The sequence below is a fragment of the Protopterus annectens genome, chromosome 5.part1, assembly GCF_019279795.1.
Source record: "Protopterus annectens isolate FY-2018-M chromosome 5.part1, PAN1.0, whole genome shotgun sequence".
NCBI classification, from domain to species: Eukaryota; Metazoa; Chordata; order Ceratodontiformes; family Protopteridae; genus Protopterus; species Protopterus annectens.
This window is the reverse complement of record NC_056736.1, coordinates 420,911,930-420,930,143: the sequence shown is the minus strand read 5'-3', so window position 1 is coordinate 420,930,143 and position 18,214 is coordinate 420,911,930. Positions and strand designations below refer to the sequence as shown.

At 40.9% G+C, this 18,214-nt stretch overlaps 1 protein-coding gene across 1 annotated transcript in view; it reads right to left on the bottom strand.

Annotated features, from left to right (window-relative positions):
- The window catches only part of VEGFD (vascular endothelial growth factor D), a 769,460-nt gene that overhangs the window by 153,571 nt on the left and 597,675 nt on the right, over positions 1 to 18,214 (bottom strand). The window contains exon 6 of the mRNA XM_044073078.1: positions 14,647 to 14,839. Coding sequence (XP_043929013.1) covers positions 14,647 to 14,839 — 193 coding nt within the window. The remainder of the gene's footprint in view (positions 1 to 14,646; positions 14,840 to 18,214) is intronic.

The window sequence follows — 18,214 nt, the reverse complement described above, 5'->3', positions numbered from 1 at the left end:
GGCAATAAGGTGAACATTAATGGTAAAAATTATTCCATCAATGACAAGTACAATTGTGAAACTAAAGGTGTAGTGTATGTTGCTTTGTGTAGGAGATGTCCCTCGTTTTACATTGGTAAAACAGAGAGGTCATTAAAGAAAAGAATTTATGAACACTTATATGCTATAGGGAGAAGGGACATGACCAATGCACTTGCCAAGCATATTTGTGAATATTCTGAGCACTCTTTTCTATTTTCTGTTGTACAGCAGGTAAAAACACACCTCGGGGGGGCCCATGGCAACTGTGGCTTGAAGAACAGGAGGTCTTATGGCAAATTAGAACACTTGCCCATTTACCCCCAGGGTTGAATGAGTATGCATCTATTAAATGTATCCTCAAATTAAAAGCACTGAAGAGATGAGGTTGTTATTATGCTTCTTCTTTATTGTGACAACATCTCTATGGTTTATGTATTAATTAAGAGTTAGACAGACTCATGTAACAAACATTTGGTTTCTCTTAAATAGTGATAATGTTATTAACAAAAAGCAGTTATTTATTGTTGTTGTTATTATTTTTTATTATTGGTTTATATTTATTTTTATTTTTATAGAGAATATATGTAGATGCATTTATAAAGTCGTTGGGTTTCCTTATACAGGATGTAGTATTACTCAATTGTACAGAACGTTTACATAATAATACACTTATTTGTATGCTGGAGGGTTGACAGTAGTTGTATTTGATTTTATTGTCCTGTTTTCATTAACTTTAATATAAAAAAAAATTTAATAATATAAACATTTCACTATTATAGTTTTCTATTCATAAGAAATTCATGTAGAGAATATGGGTTAGTTAATTGTACTATTACATTTTTTAAAATTATCACGTACTTGGTTAAAGGTACTAGTCCTTTAAATTATTGCGTTGTAGTAATGAAGCGTTTAATCTAATTAATTATTTCAATTGCTTTTAATTAGTTGCTTATTATGTATAAAAAGTTGTGCTGTGTGTTTTGTATTGTATACGTCTGAAGAAGGTGGAGGAATATCCTTAACCAAAAGCGTTAACATTAAACAGTCCGTGCTGTAGCTGCATTGTCTGTTTTTGCTAATTTTAGTTATATATATATATGTATACATATATATATATATATATATATATACATATATATATATATATATATATATAAGGGTATGTATCACTTCATCTAAAACTTATTTCATCTAAATTAATTTTACCAAGACCAAATCACCTAAAGTTCATTTCACCTAAAACTCATTTCACCTAAAACTCATTTCACTGACAAGTAGTACTCTAATGCAATTGAAAGGTATATGTCCTTTTCCCCACTGTAGTGCAATCCTGGTGTTAGTATATATATTAAGAGGGTGTGTGGGGGCGCAGCCCCCCAAATTAGGGTGTGTGGGGCCTAGCCCCCCACCTAGTTGTCTTTTACCAAATAATGTAAAACAAAACCAGACAACATAAAACCAAAATAAATGGGGGGCTATGCCCCCCCTTAATATGTACATACATATATATATATATATATATATATATATATATATATATATATATATATATATATATATATATATATATACACATATACTAACACCAGGATCGCACTACAGTGGGGAAAAGGACGTATACTTTTAAATGCCTTATTGTACTGCTTGTCAGTGAAATGAGTTTTAGGTGAACTGAGTTTTAGATGAAATGAAGTTTAGGTGATTTGAAATGAGTTTAGGTGAAATGAGTTCTAGGTGAAGTGATACATACCCATATAGACACACACACACACACACACACACACACACACACACACACACACATATATATATATATATATATATATATATATTTATATATATATATATATATATATATATATATATATATATATATATACATATAAACACACACACAAATATGTGTGTGTGTGTGTGTGTGTGTGTGTGTGTGTGTGTGTGAGTGTGAAATGGGGTCTGGTATGTAATACCAGAAATATCTTGTAGTATATGTGCAAGGTATGAGTTTAAGCTAGTCATCACAAACTGAGTTCCCTGATTGTGATTTAGATATATATATATATATATATATATATATATATATATATATATATGTGTGTGTGTGTGTGAGGATCTATTCTTTTAGGTTGAATGTCTGGAGTATTGACATTATAAATGTCAACAAAATGTTGGCACACTTCTGCACAAGTGCTGAGGATTAACCTAGGAAAAAAAATCACAAACACTTTTTCCACAGGTGATCAAGCTCAAATGCTCTGCTTTATATATATATAAAATCCAAGACTGCATAATCCCCAGGGAAAGGGTATTTCCCCCTACCTCCAGGATTGCCAATATCAAACACCTGTCTATCACCTGTTCTGTTAACCGCAGTGTAATGGAAAAGAGTATCTGGAAATGGGAATGCTGTCTTTTCTTTGACTTTATGGATAAGTGGAATCTGCCAGTTCTCCTTTGTAAAATCTAGAAGAATCAGTAGCTTTGCATTCCTTAGCCTCTGTCTGAATCCATCCACTCTGGGATTTGGGTTAGTGTAAAATGAAGATATATCATTCAACTTCCAGAAGTCATTGCAAAACCTTTTAAACTTCTGTGGCTCAGGAACAGACACAACAGTGTTATTTTCTTCACTGAGGGATTGTTCAGTAATACCTGTCTTGAGCATCTTCTTTACTTCTTCACTCTGGTACCATATATAGTTTCAAGTCTATCTTCTCACCTGGCACAGCTTACTTGTTATATTAAATTTGTCCTACAAGACAGCTCAGAAAAGACATCTTCATTCTTCAGCTAAAAGCCTTTTGCTTCTTGTCGTTAGACAGTTTTTCATCTATCATAACAGCAAGAACAGAATTCTCAGCAAGTAGAGAAGTAAGCCACCAAATCTTGAACAAATCCTGATACAGTCACAAAATGCAAACACGAGTAAAGTAGACCAAGGCAGTAGGTCTTGGTCTACTTTACTAATTCTTAGCAAGTATTTATTTCAGCTCACAAAACAAGTACAGATGCTTTAACTTCCTTCCTACATTTTTAACAAATGTATGTGTTATAGCTGCTAACCCAGCCACTGGGGATGCACAAGCCTGTGCATTTCTTTGTGCCAGTCCCAAGCCCGGATAAATGGGGAGGGTTGCGTGAGGAAGGGCATCTGGCGTAAAACTTTGCCAAATCAATCATGCAGACAGCAGTAAATATTTACATACCAGATTGGTCGAGGCCCGGGTTAACAGTGACAGCCACCAGTACTGTTAGCCAACAGGGTGCTGGCAGAAATTGGGCTACTATTGGCCGAAGGAGGAGAAGAGGGGGAAGGTATGGCCAAAGGCTGGAAGAAAGGAGAAAGGCTAGGACTGTGGTAGTGAGGGTCAGAACTTTGAATGTTGGCAGTATGACTGGTATAGGGAGAGAGCTAGCTGATATGATGGACAGAAGGAAGGTTGGTATATTGTGTGTGCAAGAGACCAGATGGAAGGGGAGTAAGGCTAGGTGTATCGGAGGTGGGTTCAAATTGTTTTATCATGGTGTGGATGTGAAGAGAAATGGCGTAGGAGTTATCCTGAAGGAACAGTATGCTAAGAGTGTTTTGGAGGTGAAAAGAGTGTCGGATAGAGTCATGTTTATGAAGCTGGAAATTGATGGTGTAATGGTGAATGTTGTTAGTGCATATGCTCCACAAGTTGGGTGTGCGATGGTTGAGAAAGAAATACTTTGGAGCGAGTTGGATGAAGTGGTGATGACTGTATCCAAGGGTGAGAGAGTGGTGATTGGAGCAGATTTCATGTTAGTGAAGGGAACAGAGGGGATGAGGAAGTGATGGGAAGGTATGGTGTTAAGCAAAGGAATGCAGAAGGTCAGATGATAGTGGATTTTGTGAAAGATACACATGGCTGTGGTGAATACGTATTTTAACAAGAGGGAGGAGCATAGGATGATATACAAGAGTGGAGGAAGATGCACACAGGTGTATTATATCTTATGTAGGAGGGCCAGTTTGAAGGAGATTGGAGACTGTAAAGTGGTGACCGGGGAAAGTGTAGTTAGGCAGCATAGGATGGTGGTTTGTAGGATGACGTTGGTGAGCAAGAAGAGGAGGAGAAGTGTAAGGGCAGCACCAAGGATCAAATGGTGGAAACTGAAAAAGGGTAATTGTGAGGTGGAGTTCAAGGAAGAGTTAAGACAGGCACTGGGTGGCAGTGAAGAGTTACCAAATAGCTGGATAACTACAGCAGAGCTAGTAAGGGAGACTGCTAGAAAGGTTCTTGGTATGACATCTGGAGAGAGGAAGGACGACAAGGATGACAAGGAGGCATGGTGGTGGAATGAGGAAGTACAGGAGAGTATACAGAGAAAGGTTGGCAAAGAAGAAGTGGGATTCTCAGAGAGATGAAGAAAGTAGACGTGAGTATAAGGAGATGAGGTGCATGGCAAAGAGAGAGTTGGCGAAAGCTAAGGATAAGGCATATGAAGAGTTGTATGAGAGGTTGGACACTAAGGAGGGAGAAAAGGACCTGTACCAATTGGCTAGACAGAGGGACTGAGCTAGGAAAGATGTGCAGCAGGTAAAGGTGATAAAGGATAATGAGGGAAATGTACTCACAAGCGAGGAGAGTGTGTTGAGCAGATGGAAAGAGTAGTATGAGGGGATGATGAATGAAGAGAATGAGAGGGAGAGAAGGTTGGATGATGTGGGAATAGTGAATCGTGAAGTGCAATGGATTAGCAAGGAGGAAGTAAGGATAGCTATGAAGAGGATGAAGAACGGAAAGGCTGTTGGTCCAGATGACATACCTGTGGAAGCATGGAGGTGTTTAGGTGAAATGGCAGTGGAGTTTCTAACCAGATTGTTTAATGAAATCTTGGAAAGTGAGAAGATGCCTGAGGAATGAAGAAAAAGTGTTTTAGTACCGACTTTTAAGAATAAGGGTGATGTGCAGAGCTGTAGTAACTACAGAGGGATTAAATTGATCAGTCACAGCATGAAGTTATGGGAAAGAGTAGTGGAAGCTAGGTTAAGAAGGGACGTGATAATTAGTGATCAGCAGTATGGTTTCATGCCGGGAAAGAGCACTACAGATGCGATGTTTGTTCTAAGAGTGTTGATGGAGAAGTACAGAGAAGGTCAGAAGGAGTTGCATTGCGTTTTTGTAGACTTAGAGAAAGCATGTGACAGGGTGCCTAGAGAGGAGTTGTGGTATTGTATGAGGAAGTCGGGAGTGGCAGAGTAGTATGTAAGAGTGGTACAGGATATGTACGAGGGTAGTGTGACAGCGGTGAAGTCTGCGGTGGGAGTGACGGATGCATTTAAGGTGGAGGTGGGATTACGTCAAGGATCAGCTCTGAGCCCTTTCTTATTTGCAATGGTGATGGACAGGTTGACAGACGAGATCAGACAGGAGTCCCCGTGGACTATGATGTTTGCAGATGACATTGTGATCTGTAGTGAGAGTAGGGAACAGGTGGAGGAGACCCTGGAGAGATGGAGATATGCTCTAGAGAGAAGAGGAATGAAGGTCAGCAGGACTAAGACAGAATATATGTGTGTGAATGAGAGGGAAGATAGAGGAATGGTGAGGATGCAAGGAGTAGAGGTGGTGAAGGTGGATGAGTTTAAATATTTGGGATCAATAGTTCAGAGTAATGGTGAGTATGGAAGAGAGGTGAAGAAGAGAGTACAGGCAGGATGGATTGGGTGGAGAAGAGTGTCAGGAGTGATTTGTCACAGACGAGTACCAGTAAGAGTGAAAGGGAAGGTCTACAAGAGGGTAGTGAGACCAGCTATATTATATGGGTTGGAGACAGTTGCATTGACAAAAAGGCAGGAATTAGAGCTGGATGCGGCAGAGTTAAAGATGTTAAGATTTGCACTGGGTGTGACGAAGGTGGACAGGATTAGGAATAAGTATATTAGAGGGTCAGCCCAGGGTGGAAGGTTTGGAGACAAAGCCAGAGAGGCAAGATTATATTATGTGCTGAGGAGGGATGCTGAGTATATTGGTAAAAAGATGCTAAGGATGAAGTTACCAGGTAATAGGAAAAGAGGAAGGCCTAATATAAGGTTTTTGGATGTGGTGAGAGAGGACATGCAGGTGGTTGGTGTGACAGAGAAAGATGCAGAGGACAGGAAGAAATGGAAACAGATGATCTTCTGTGACGACCCCTAACGGGAACAGCCGAAAGAGGATGATGAAGTGTTATAGCTGCTCATGTTTTTTTTTCTTTCTAGTTTTATTCTCTTTTGTACTTTATACCATTTATTTTCTATACAATCCCAAAGGATTCTTGCCATTTTGCCAATAACTTATTTTCAGCAGAGAGAGTTAATAATAGCACTCTCTCACCTGGACTGAATTTCCTGATTCTGACATTTTTATTATACACCCTCTGTTGCACTGTTTACACCTTTTGCATTCATTTTTTAATGACTCACATAACAATTACAAACATCACAGTTGTGAAGTGTGCGATCATACTTCTAAATGGAGTTTATATTTCTCACAAGTTTATTTTAGTATGACCAATTAGCCTTGGGAATATCTACTGTACAGTACTGTTAGGTTTCCTTTTGCAATCTCATGTGCTTTAGTAATTTGTGTTTCTGATGTTTTCATACTTTGTACTTTTTTCTGTACCATCACAAATCTGTAACATCACAAATAATACATATCTCCCTTGAAAAGTATCATGGGAGACATAGATTACCCTGTATGGACATATGAGAGTTTACTTATTATTTTATTTTGAATTGTTAACCGGGATAGAGCGCTGATCCCGTTGGACCCATTTCAAGCTTGGAACAGGACTACACATTTGTAATAATGGATTCAGGCCAATAAAGCCACATTCAAACTGCTGTAAACATGACATGTTCCACCCTTTTTAGGCTCACCAGTACAGTATAAGTGGACAATCTAGCTATTTTCTGAAACATTCAGCTTGCAAAAAGCTCAATGTCCATTATATTAAGGCTATTTTCCAAATAAGTTACTAACCCTAAACTAAAAAAGATCCCACAGCAAATGCATTCAGGACAAAGCTTATTTTCACAGATGGTACTCTGTTTTGCCAGGGTCTTTCTGATTTGGTTGCCATGGTTACACTGATGCTAGTACAAGCTCTGCTTCTAGGTTCATAGGTAGATACTAGGCTATCTGCCCTAGGGCATTTATAAGCCTAGCCAGAGTGCATTTGGCTTCCACCTCCCTATTAGACTAGCCTACTGTGCCTCTCTAAAGTAGCTCACAGAAGATACCCTTTTAAGATTAGTTTACTGCGCCTCTGTCTAGCAGGGACACAGAAGAGATCCCAGGGGTGAATTTGCGATTTCCCATCCACGCGTCCAGATTTCGCTTGAAGAGGGTCAGCGAGGGGCTATGTCTAACATGAATTGGGATTCTATTCCAGAGTGAGGGGAGCCTCTGGGAAATGAATCTGTCCCTCCAGCATGTCCTATTTATTTTTGTGCTGAGGTTTAGGTCCCTGGAGCATGTAGCTCTAAGGGACTTGGATTTTTTTGAGGTGGAGCATGTCCATTAATTCTGGGCTTGATATGGCTTTGTACGTCAGGCATAGATTGCCTCTGAGTAGGCGGTAAGTAACTGAGTAGAGCTGGAGTTTCTTTAGTCAAGCTGCATAGGACATCTGTTTGTAGCCCATGATCCTCTTGGTGAGGTACTTTTGGGGTCTCTCCAGTTGCTGCAGGTGTCGGGTAAGGTACATCCCAAAAGGAGCATTGTTTTCAATTATGGGTCTGATGAGTGATGAGTAGAGGGGCACAATGACCTCTCTTGATCTAGATGCGAATCCTTTCGTGATAAGGTGGGCTATATAGAAGGTCTTTCTAACCACTTTGGCAACGTGATTATCAAAGGAGAGATTACTATCTATGTTGGTCCCCAAATCTCTAATTACTTCTTCCGTACTTAATGGATTACCACCTATGTGGCAATTTATGGGCACCTTGTTTTTCCCAAAGGGGATGACTATGCACTTTTTAGCATTTAGCTTGAGGCCGTGGCTTTGACACCAAGCATCCATCTCTGTGAGACCCTTTTGGAGGATGCTTGTGTCAGCTGGAGATTCGATTATGGCCCCCAGTTTGCAGTCATCTGCGAACTTTGTCAGCCATAATCCCCCCGTGTTAGCCTGAACCTCAGAGAAGTATATACCGAACAAGAGAGGTCCCAGAACTGAGCCCTGTGGGATGCCACTTGTAACTGGTTTGGATTCGTACATGGCACCTGCGATTCTGACCATGTGGGTTCTATCACTGAGCCAGTTTGCAATCCATCTTGTGATATAGGGGTTGATATTTAAGCTGGTAAGCTTATTTATGATGCCTGAGTGGGGTATTGTGTCGAAGGCTTTTGCGAGGTCCAGGTAGGCTGTGTGGACTTCGTTGCCCTCATCTATGGCTTTGGTAACTGTTTCAAAGAAATCAACTAGGTTTAAGAGGCAAGATCTGCCCTTAACAAAGCTGAATTGGGTAGGGTCCAGTGTCTGGAGGCTCCCAATGTCTTTGTTTATGAGTTCCATGATAATACGCTCCATAGCTTTACAGACCACACTAGTCAGGCTTATGGGGCGATAGTTTCCGGGGTCCGTTGTGGCACCACCTTTGTGGAGTGGGACCACTGTAGCTGTATGCCATTCTTTGGGTACATATCCTGTAGTAAGGCTAAGTTTGAACAGTGACTTAATGTGAGGGTTCAGTTTTTCTTGGAGCTCATGTAAGACATAGCCTGTGACACCGTCCGGTCCCATAGATGCTGTGTTTTTTGCTTTGGAGAGGGCAGCTTTCACCTGTGCATCTGTGATATCAGGGAGGTTACATTCAGTTGGGAAAGGCATTTGCTCCTTTGGGGGGGAAGGGTGGGAGAAGTTTGCACTGAATCTGTCTGCCAAGATGTTGGCTTTGTCTGTAGATTCGGTATTTTTTGTATCGTTATGCAACAATTCAGAGCATATCTGGGAGTTTCCGCCCATGTTCCTGACATAACTAAAGAAGGCCTTGTGATTATCTTTAATGTCTAGGGCAATTTTTCTTTCGAAACTGGCCTTTGATGATTTTATGAGGGATCGAAGTTTCTTGCTAATACTGATCAGAGATGCCTTCCCTTTTTGTGATTTTGCTCTGTCATGTAGTAGCTTCCTCCTTCTGTTGTATAGCTTATTTATAGCTGGGGTCCACCAGACTGGTCTCCTGTTTTTGGAGGAGTGAGTCTTGGTTTTATTTGGGATAGCACAATCCATGCATTCCTGCAGGTGCTCATAGAATGCATTTGTAAAGGATTCTGCGGATTGGGCTGTATTATCCTCTGGCCCAGGGGCTTTGAAGGATTCCACCTCAGTCTTGAGAAGTGCAAAGTTGGCTTTTGAGAAATTCTTTACAGTGGTTTCCTTGGCTGGGGGTGGGGACAGGATATGGATGTCCAGGAAAATTTGTTTATGGTCTGATCTCACCAATGAGGGGTTTACCTCTGGTGTGGAACATAGAGTCCCCATGTTGGTGATGACCAGGTCCAATATGTTGTTCCCTCTTGTGGGAGTGGTGACCAGTTGTTCCATTGCGTTAGAGTTTAATATTCAAGGAACCGTTGGGCGAGGGTGTTTGGGCTTGAGTAGTTTTCCCAGTCAATATTTGGGTAATTGAAGTCACCCAATAAAATAGTGTTTGGAGAGACCTTCATATTCTCCAGTGTTCTCATGAATGCCAAGTGGGGTTCCTGTAAAAGGGAGGGTGTTCTGTAGCAGGCTACAAACTGAAAGGCAGTTTTAACTGCTGTTAGTTGCACATGGATCGTTTGCGATGCTTCGTGCAGTGCCACTAACCTGGAGGTGTAGGTATCTTTGATGAATATAGATACTCCCCCTCCTTTTGTGCTTCGGTCCGAGTTTTGGGGCCGAAACGCATGGTATGAGTTATAACCTGGTAGTGCTGGGGTGCTCTCAGGAGCCTTGAACCAGGTTTCTGTTACTGCACAGACATCAATTTTCTCCATACTGAGGAGAGCCTCGAGTGCGTGCATCTTGAGGTTTAGACTTCTGGCACTGAGTAGAATTACCTTTAGTTTTTTTATCCTAGGGTTGTCTATGGAGGTGGGTTTGTCCTTTGACCCTTGCCTAAAAAAGGCACTATGGGGGTGGCAAGAGCCTTGGCCATTATATGAAAGCCTAAGGGTCACAGGTGCAAGCTGTCCCTAGCGAAGCAATGTGGCTTGTCGAGCATGTCATCCCAGGCTGACAGACACTGGATCCCCTTTGAATGACACCAACACTTTAGCCAATTGTTGAAACTGATCATTTTGTCTTTATACTGTAGCATCATTCTTGATGAGGGCAAGATGCTACTCAAGGTCAGGGTCATACCAGCCTGGGCTACATGGTCAGAGAGCTCCTCTATGTCTCTTTTCATGTAGTCCAGGGAGGTACGTCTCAGGTCATTCACACCAGCATGGACAATGATGGAGTCATACTTGTACTTGCTTTGGAGTGACCTGAGTGCTTGCGTTATGTGGCGGATCCTGGCACCCGACAGGCAGCTTACAGTGACCTTCTCCTTGTTCAGTCTGGTGAGCGGGACATCAGTGTGCCGGACAATAGAGTCCCCTATAACAAGTGTATTTGGTGTGTTGTTTAGCCTTAAGGGCTGTGACTGTGAGGCACACTGATTTTGTGAGATATGTGATTTGTGGGTATTGTTCAGGGGTGGCTGTTGCTTGGATATCTGCTTAGGAGATCTTTGCTGTTTAGGCAGATTTTTATTTAGAGCCTCCGAGTATGTTTTTGTGTGTTTATGTGTTGGGTATGCAGATGCAATAGGTCTGTGTGAGACTGGATTTGTAGTGTGGGTGGTTACCTTTTCCTCCTGACTGACTGTGCCAGTCTTGAGTTGAGAGAGCTCTGCCTCCAGTTTGGCTGTGTAGCTGCATCTCTCACATGTATTAGAGTTTGTTGGAAGGAGGAGAGGGTTGTCTGTGTACATAAGGCAATTGTAACATTGCCTCAAAATTCCCAGATTCACCAGCTGGACTGGAGAGTAACCTTGAAACTGACCCTTGGACATACCAGATTAGAGTAGGGAACTGGTTTTTTGCTGATCAGATTAGGGAAGGGAACTGATTTTTCACTTGATCAGGAAGGACCAATCGGGAGCCTAATACTTATGAGAAGTCAAGGAGGGTGTAGTACTTTAGTTAGTTAGTGTTTCCTTATACGAGCTGAGCAAGTACAGGGCTTTAAAAAGAGAATAGAGTGATTACTTTGAGAGTTTGAAAAGTTCTAAGGGAAAAAGTGAAGAGCAGACTTTGTGGAGCCTGGAATAGTTTAAACCTGTTTAGGCGGCACTGCCCGACGCTGCTCAATGTGCAAAACCACGCAAAAAGAGAGTTTTAGGGTTTTAAGAGAGAGAGATCAAGGAGTTTAGAATTGACCCAAAATGGCCAATAAAACTACAGCTTCTAGGTAGTAACCACTCCTCCAGGGACAGGCAGGCTGTTCAGTGTTAACCACTCCCACTGGTGAACACAGAGACTTCCCTTGAGCCCAAGCAAGCACTGGCCTTCTAGAAACTTCCAAACAGTTCAGAACAGCAAATCTGTAACTGAACTTTCTTAACTTTCAGAAAGTGGGAAAAAAGCAAGATTTTTTTTTTTTTTTTTGTTGTAGTTTAAAGGTAGCAGAGATACACAAGCAACAAAATAATCACAACAGTGCAATAAATGACCCCACACTTGAGTGCTAGGCCAAAATCAGGTAAAATGCAGTTTTTAGAGAAAAAAATGATTTTAAATTATGTGCAACACAGGAAATGCAGTAAACAGGCTCTAGATGTGTTCCAAGTACTGTTACTGTTTGGCTTAGCAAGCCAGAAAATGCCAAAAAGTAGGCGGCAAAGCAGTAAAACTTAACAAAAAATCAGAAGAAAATACTTAAAATCACAAAAGTGGCTCCTTTTCTTCTCTCAGCATTTTCTCCCCTTGGTAGGTGCTTCAGCAACAACTAGCAAGCCTGAAAAGACACCAAAACCATGAGGCAGCCGGGTTTTAAGAGAGACAGATCAAGGAGTTTAGAAATGACCCAAAATGGCCAATAAAACTACAGCTTCTAGGTAGTAACCACTCCTCCAGGGACAGGCAGGCTGTTCAGTGTTAACCACTCCCACTGGTGAACACAGAGACTTCCCTTTAGCCCAAGCAAGCACTGGCCTTCTAGAAACTTCCAAACAGTTCAGAACAGCAAATCTGTAACTGAACTTTCTTAACTTTTAGAAAGTGTGGAAAAATCAAGATTTTTTTTCTTTTTGTTGTAGTTTAAAGGTAGCAGAGATACACAAGCAGCAAAATAATCACAACAGTGCAATAAATGACCCCACACTTGAGTGCTAGACCAAAATCAGGTAAAATGCAGTTTTTAGAGAAAAAAAAAGATTTTAAATTAAGTGCAACACAGGAAATGCAGTAAACAGACTCTAGATGTGTTCCAAGTACTGTTACCGTTACAGATATAAACTTTAGCAAGCCAGAAAATGCCAAAAGGTAGGTGGCAAAGCAGTAAAACTTAACAAAAAATCAGAAGAAAATACTTAAAATCACAAAAGTGGCTCCTTTTCTTCTTTCAGCATTTTCTCCCCTTGATAGGTGCTTCAGCAACAACTAGCAAGCCTGAAAAGATGCCAAAACCACAAGGCAGCCGGGTTTTAAGAGAGACAGATCAAGGAGTTTAGAATTAACCCAAAATGGCCAATAAAACTAAAACGTCTAGGTAGTAACCACTCCTCCAGGGACAGGCAGGCTGTTCAGTGTTAACCACTCCCACTGGTGAACACAGAGACTTCCCTTTAGCCCAAGCAAGCACTGGCCTTCTAGAAACTTCCAAACAGTTCAGAACAGCAAATCTGTAACTGAACTTTCTTAACTTTCAGAAAGTGGGAAAAAAGCAAGATTTTTTTTTTTTTTGTTGTAGTTTAAAGGTAGCAGAGATACACAAGCAGCAAAATAATCACAACAGTGCAATAAATGACCCCACACTTGAGTGCTAGGCCAAAATCAGGTAAAATGCAGTTTTAGAGAAAAATGATTTTAAATTAAGTGCAACACAGGAAATGCAGTAAACAGGCTCTAGATGTGTTCCAAGTACTGTTACTGTTACAGATATAAACTTTAGCAAGCCAGAAAATGCCAAAAAGTAGGCGGCAAAGCAGTAAAACTTAACAAAAAATCAGAAGAAAATACTTACTGTTACATATTTCATAACATACATGAAGGGTGAAAGTGTATAACTAGGAATGTATATAGACAAAAACAGCCTGCACTGGTAAACATTTTGCAGTATACATTCAATAGTAACTAAAGGATTTTACAGCAATTACCTCATTTCTCTTTTTCTGTACAACAAATGAGCAACTTTTCCTACAGTGACAGAAACAAGCTTTGCTTAATAATAAAATGCCATTCCTAATGTCCTTATGTCTGTCCATAAGCAGACGTGTCAGAAAAGCAGATAAAGTATTGCTTTTTATCTGTAATACAGCATTATATGTCACTGCAAGTGCATCTATTATATGCAAAGTTCACACATACCTACAACTGTCATTCTATCTTTTGCTGAGATAATGGCATTACAATGCCTATGGCTATTGTAGTGTAGACTCCTTGTGCCATAGCAGCACACAGCCAGACATTCTTAACAATTATCCCATTGATGCTTATGGCAGCAGTATAATTCAAATGAGAAATGTCATCATTGATGACATCTGTGCTGAAGCTCATATTGCAAGAGGGTTTATAGCATTTTTGTGTAAAAGCCTCTCAATGGATTTATTTTTTAACCTACTGACAGCTCTGTACAGTACGATTCTTGTTCATTTTTCACTTTTAATTGCTTATTCTTGTTTATTGTTTAACTATGCATGAAAATTAACTATGATTATATAAACCTTACCATGATGAATATTATAGTTGTCTTAATATATAGCAGCTAGACTTGCTGTTAAATTTGATTGTGTTTTAATATCTTTAAGGATGCATTATAGCAATTTGATTTTTTTCTCTTACCATTTTGTATGGATTTTTACAACTTCACTGCTGACCCATAAGAATATTCCTGTTTAGTGCATAAGTTGCATATTGCCCCTTTGAATCTTATTTCCTCTTACCCTTCTGATGACCGGACTGCTTTAGTCTGTAGTTTGGATCTTGGTTTAAAAATAAATTAAAAAAAATAATTTTCTAGAAAAAAATGTGAAAGAGGAAATAATGGTGAATTATTGATATGCTAAAACTGTAAACCTCCTACTTTTCTTACCTTTCCTTGACCTTTTATTATACACAAATGTCCTAAATCTATGTCTCAAGATCTTATTGCAATGTCTCCAAACTTCTGCTGCTGGTTAACACTTTCTGGTGCCATACTTACAATACAAATTCCCTATATGATACAATCTTTGCAAAACTGGTCAGGATCCATATACTTACATGTTATAAAAGGTAAAGTTTACATGTTTAATTTTTAATAGCAATACAATTGCAGAGCTAATAAACATGTTGAATTGCACCCCCACCACAACCAGCAGCATACTAACTCACTTTAAAAAAGCACAAAGTAAAAAACTTTATCCTTCTTTACCTGCATTGATATGGGTTAAATAATTTATGTCTCTGTGAGCAGCGCTCTGCACTTTCTTTGCACTCACAAGTACAGTTTTCTGGGTTCAGCAAGTGATGTCTTGGACAGCTCCTTCTACACACACAGTCACAGAGATCTTCATCAAAGTCCAGGTATGGGCCACAAAGTGCTAATGTGCCAATGGAATTGAGTTCTGAGAAAGGCAAACAAAACAGGCATTAATAAAATACAGTGTTTACTCTTTTGTAAATAATAAAATACAGTATTGACTCTTTTGTAAATAAAAAAAATGAAGCATCATATCATAATTCCTGGGATTCATTAAATGTTTTATTCCATGCAGGAACAGTGTAGCTGCTCCTGCATGGAATATGGCCGCCGAGTGATTCAGCAAACAGCTGATCCGATGTACATGAGCCTGCCGACATTACTGCTGCATGGAAAGCCATGTAGAATGCTAATTACCTCATTTGCAAGTGAAAACCATGCAAATGAGGTGAATTAGCAATTCAGGAAGCAGGTAGGCATCCGTGCAGGAACAGTGCTTTTTGCAGAAATGTGTTCAGTTACTAACCGAACACATTTCTACAAATAGCAAAACGGATGCATGACAGCTCAAATAAAAGTATGTATTATAAACTTTAGGCATGACAATGGCCAAATATATGGCCATTGGCATGGGAAAAATGTTTAATTTAATAAAAAAATCAAAGTATTTTTTTGGCCGATCTCAGCCGTTTAAGTATAGGGCAGCAAAGCGCAAACGGGATTGTGCCAAAAATAAACAAAAAAGTAAAAACTCAATTTTAGGGGAAATCTGCATTTTGCCATTATAATCAATAGCATGCAGAATCAAAACATTACCAGGGAACACTGGTTGTCAAGGGGAAAGGCTCCATGTCAGAGCAGCAACTATGGACTAAGGCAGTTGGGTATGCAAATGAGGGGAAATTTACTGAATCACAAAATATTCTAAGTCCTAGAACAGGATAGTGTAGGCAGGAGGGGCAGCTAACATAAAAAGGGGATGTGTCATGCTTGCTGTAAGCACACTGGAGCTCTGTTGCCTGGGCTTGCACTTAGCTAAGCACAGCTAAGCAAGGGTGTGTGTGTCTAGGGCTGTAATGTCTTACACAATGAATGAGCATGTTCGCATCCAGGGAGGGCAATTTCTGCTAAAATGTATTTACCTTAGCTAAATGGGTGTCATGGTGCACACTGAGACTTAAACAAAAAAACAAATAAACAAAAAAAATGGAAATAGCAGCACTGTTTACATTTAGGCAGTGGGTTTGCATGCCACACCTTGGTGCTTGAAAGGGGTGGAGATGGGAAGGGGGAAAAGAAAAAAGGGAAATAGTGAAATATAGCCACTCAAATGCAAGTAAAAGAGCTGGCAGGTTGAATGCCTCAAAGTCAGTCAATCACACAGGCAGCATCTGCAGCACACCACTATAAACTATACAAACACCTTCCAGTCTGTTTTTTCCCTCAAACTGTGCACCATAGGTATACACATATGGGAGAATTTTTATGTTAGCGGCTGCTGTTGCATTGATCTATCAGTATGTGCAAGAGGTCGAGGGCACTGAGGAGGATAATTCTGACAACCAACTTAGACCGAGGAGAAGAGTGTTCAGACCCAGGGTAACCTACCAGGGGCTACATGATCTGGAGATAGTAGAGCTCTACAGGGTGGACAGGGACATACTTCTGCAACTTGTTGAGCTGTGCCAGCCTTGCCTCAGACCCAGAACCAACAGAGGAGAAGCCATCCCAGTGGATACCAAGGTATGTGTACCCTTAAGAATATTAGCTACAGGTACTTTACAAAGACCAACTGAGGATATCATGAGGGTCTCACAGGCATCTGTATCCAGGATACTCCACCAGTTCCTAGATGCCATGCGACCACATGTCGCTGAACACATTTACTTCCCATGCACCCGTGAGGAGAGGACCAGCAATATGCACCTCTGCCACCATGTAGCAGCATACTCGGAGGTACTGGGTGACATAGACTGCACGCACATCCACATCAAAGCATCACCCAATGACCAGGGTAAGGTCTACCTAAACTGTAAGGTGTTCCACTCCATCAACTACCAGGTTGTGTGCAATGCCCAGGACATTATCATGAATGTGTGTACTGGCAGTCCTGGAAGCTATCATGACTCCCACATCTGGCATTCGTCACAGCTGTATGAGACATTTGCCAGTGGGGACATCCCATATGGCCATCTGGTGGGGGATGCTGGCTATGCACTGGAGCCGTGGCTGATGACATCCATCAGAAATGCACACACACCCACACAAGAATGCCATAATGAGGGACACGCACAAACCAGGATCATTATAGAGTGTGTGTTTGGGATGCTTATGTCATGGTTCTGCTGCCTTGACATATCAGGTGGAGCCTTTCAGTAGTCTCTAGCCACATGTGCACACATGTTCATAGTATGTGCCATGCTACACAATATGATCCTGTGGAAACAGCTGCAGCAGGAACAAAATGGGGAAGGGACACACAGCCCCCCACCATTGCCAAGGCCTCCACAGGCATAGAGGGACTCAGAGGAGGAACATTCTGAGCCTGTCCCTGTGGGCAGATGGAGGCATGCCCAGTATGCTCTGTCTTTGTCCAAGAGGCAATGCATAGCACATAAACTGACACTGTAGGGTCTGAGACACTGATCTCTCTCTCTCTGACTCACACACACAGTAAAATGGATGTCAAACATAACACACCACCTATAACTTATCATGTACAGGCAGTGTACTGTGTGCATCTGACATAATCAGCCCTCAAGCACCATCCTTACAACTACCTCAGGCACAAGGTAAGTTAGTCTTCTTAACAATAAATGAAAGGAGTAGAATGTTCTGATAGCATATCTACGGTAAAGATGCAAGTGTGCAAGGGAATGGGGTGGCTTACTGGGATAGCAGCAGACTACTGACAGCTCCATGGGATAGCAGGAAGTGTATTCCCAGTACTGGCTTACCCACACTCTGCAGTACTACCCTACCTGACAAATACTACTGCAGTATATGTGGTGAGCCAAATAACTGGGAGGGGGGTCATAGGTCACATGCATGGATGTCAAAGTGGAGGTCCCATACCCACCCCCAACCTCACCCAGCAGATAAGATGTAGAAAACCATACAATAATGCCTGGAAAAGACCCCCATATGGCGACATCCATGAAATCCCCACCTACAGACTTACACAGTGATATCACAGCAGGTCTGGCAGTGGCAGTATGGCTCGGAAAGGTAAGAAGTCTGAAACTAGAAATTTTATGCTAGAACAATCTGATGCGTGGTTGATACTATAATGCTTGTAGTCTCAAAGATAGGGTACATCACTATGCCAAATGGGACCAAAATGTTAAGCAAATATCAGCTCAGTCTCTGCAAATGTGTATTGTGTACAGATGTGTCAACCCCCCCATAGTCCCATAGAAATGCAGTAACATGTCCCTAGCTTTAAGCAGCATCCAGCTGTCAACTAGAGTGATGGCTCAACATGAACAGAAAGCAATTGTCAGTAACACTCACAGTCAAC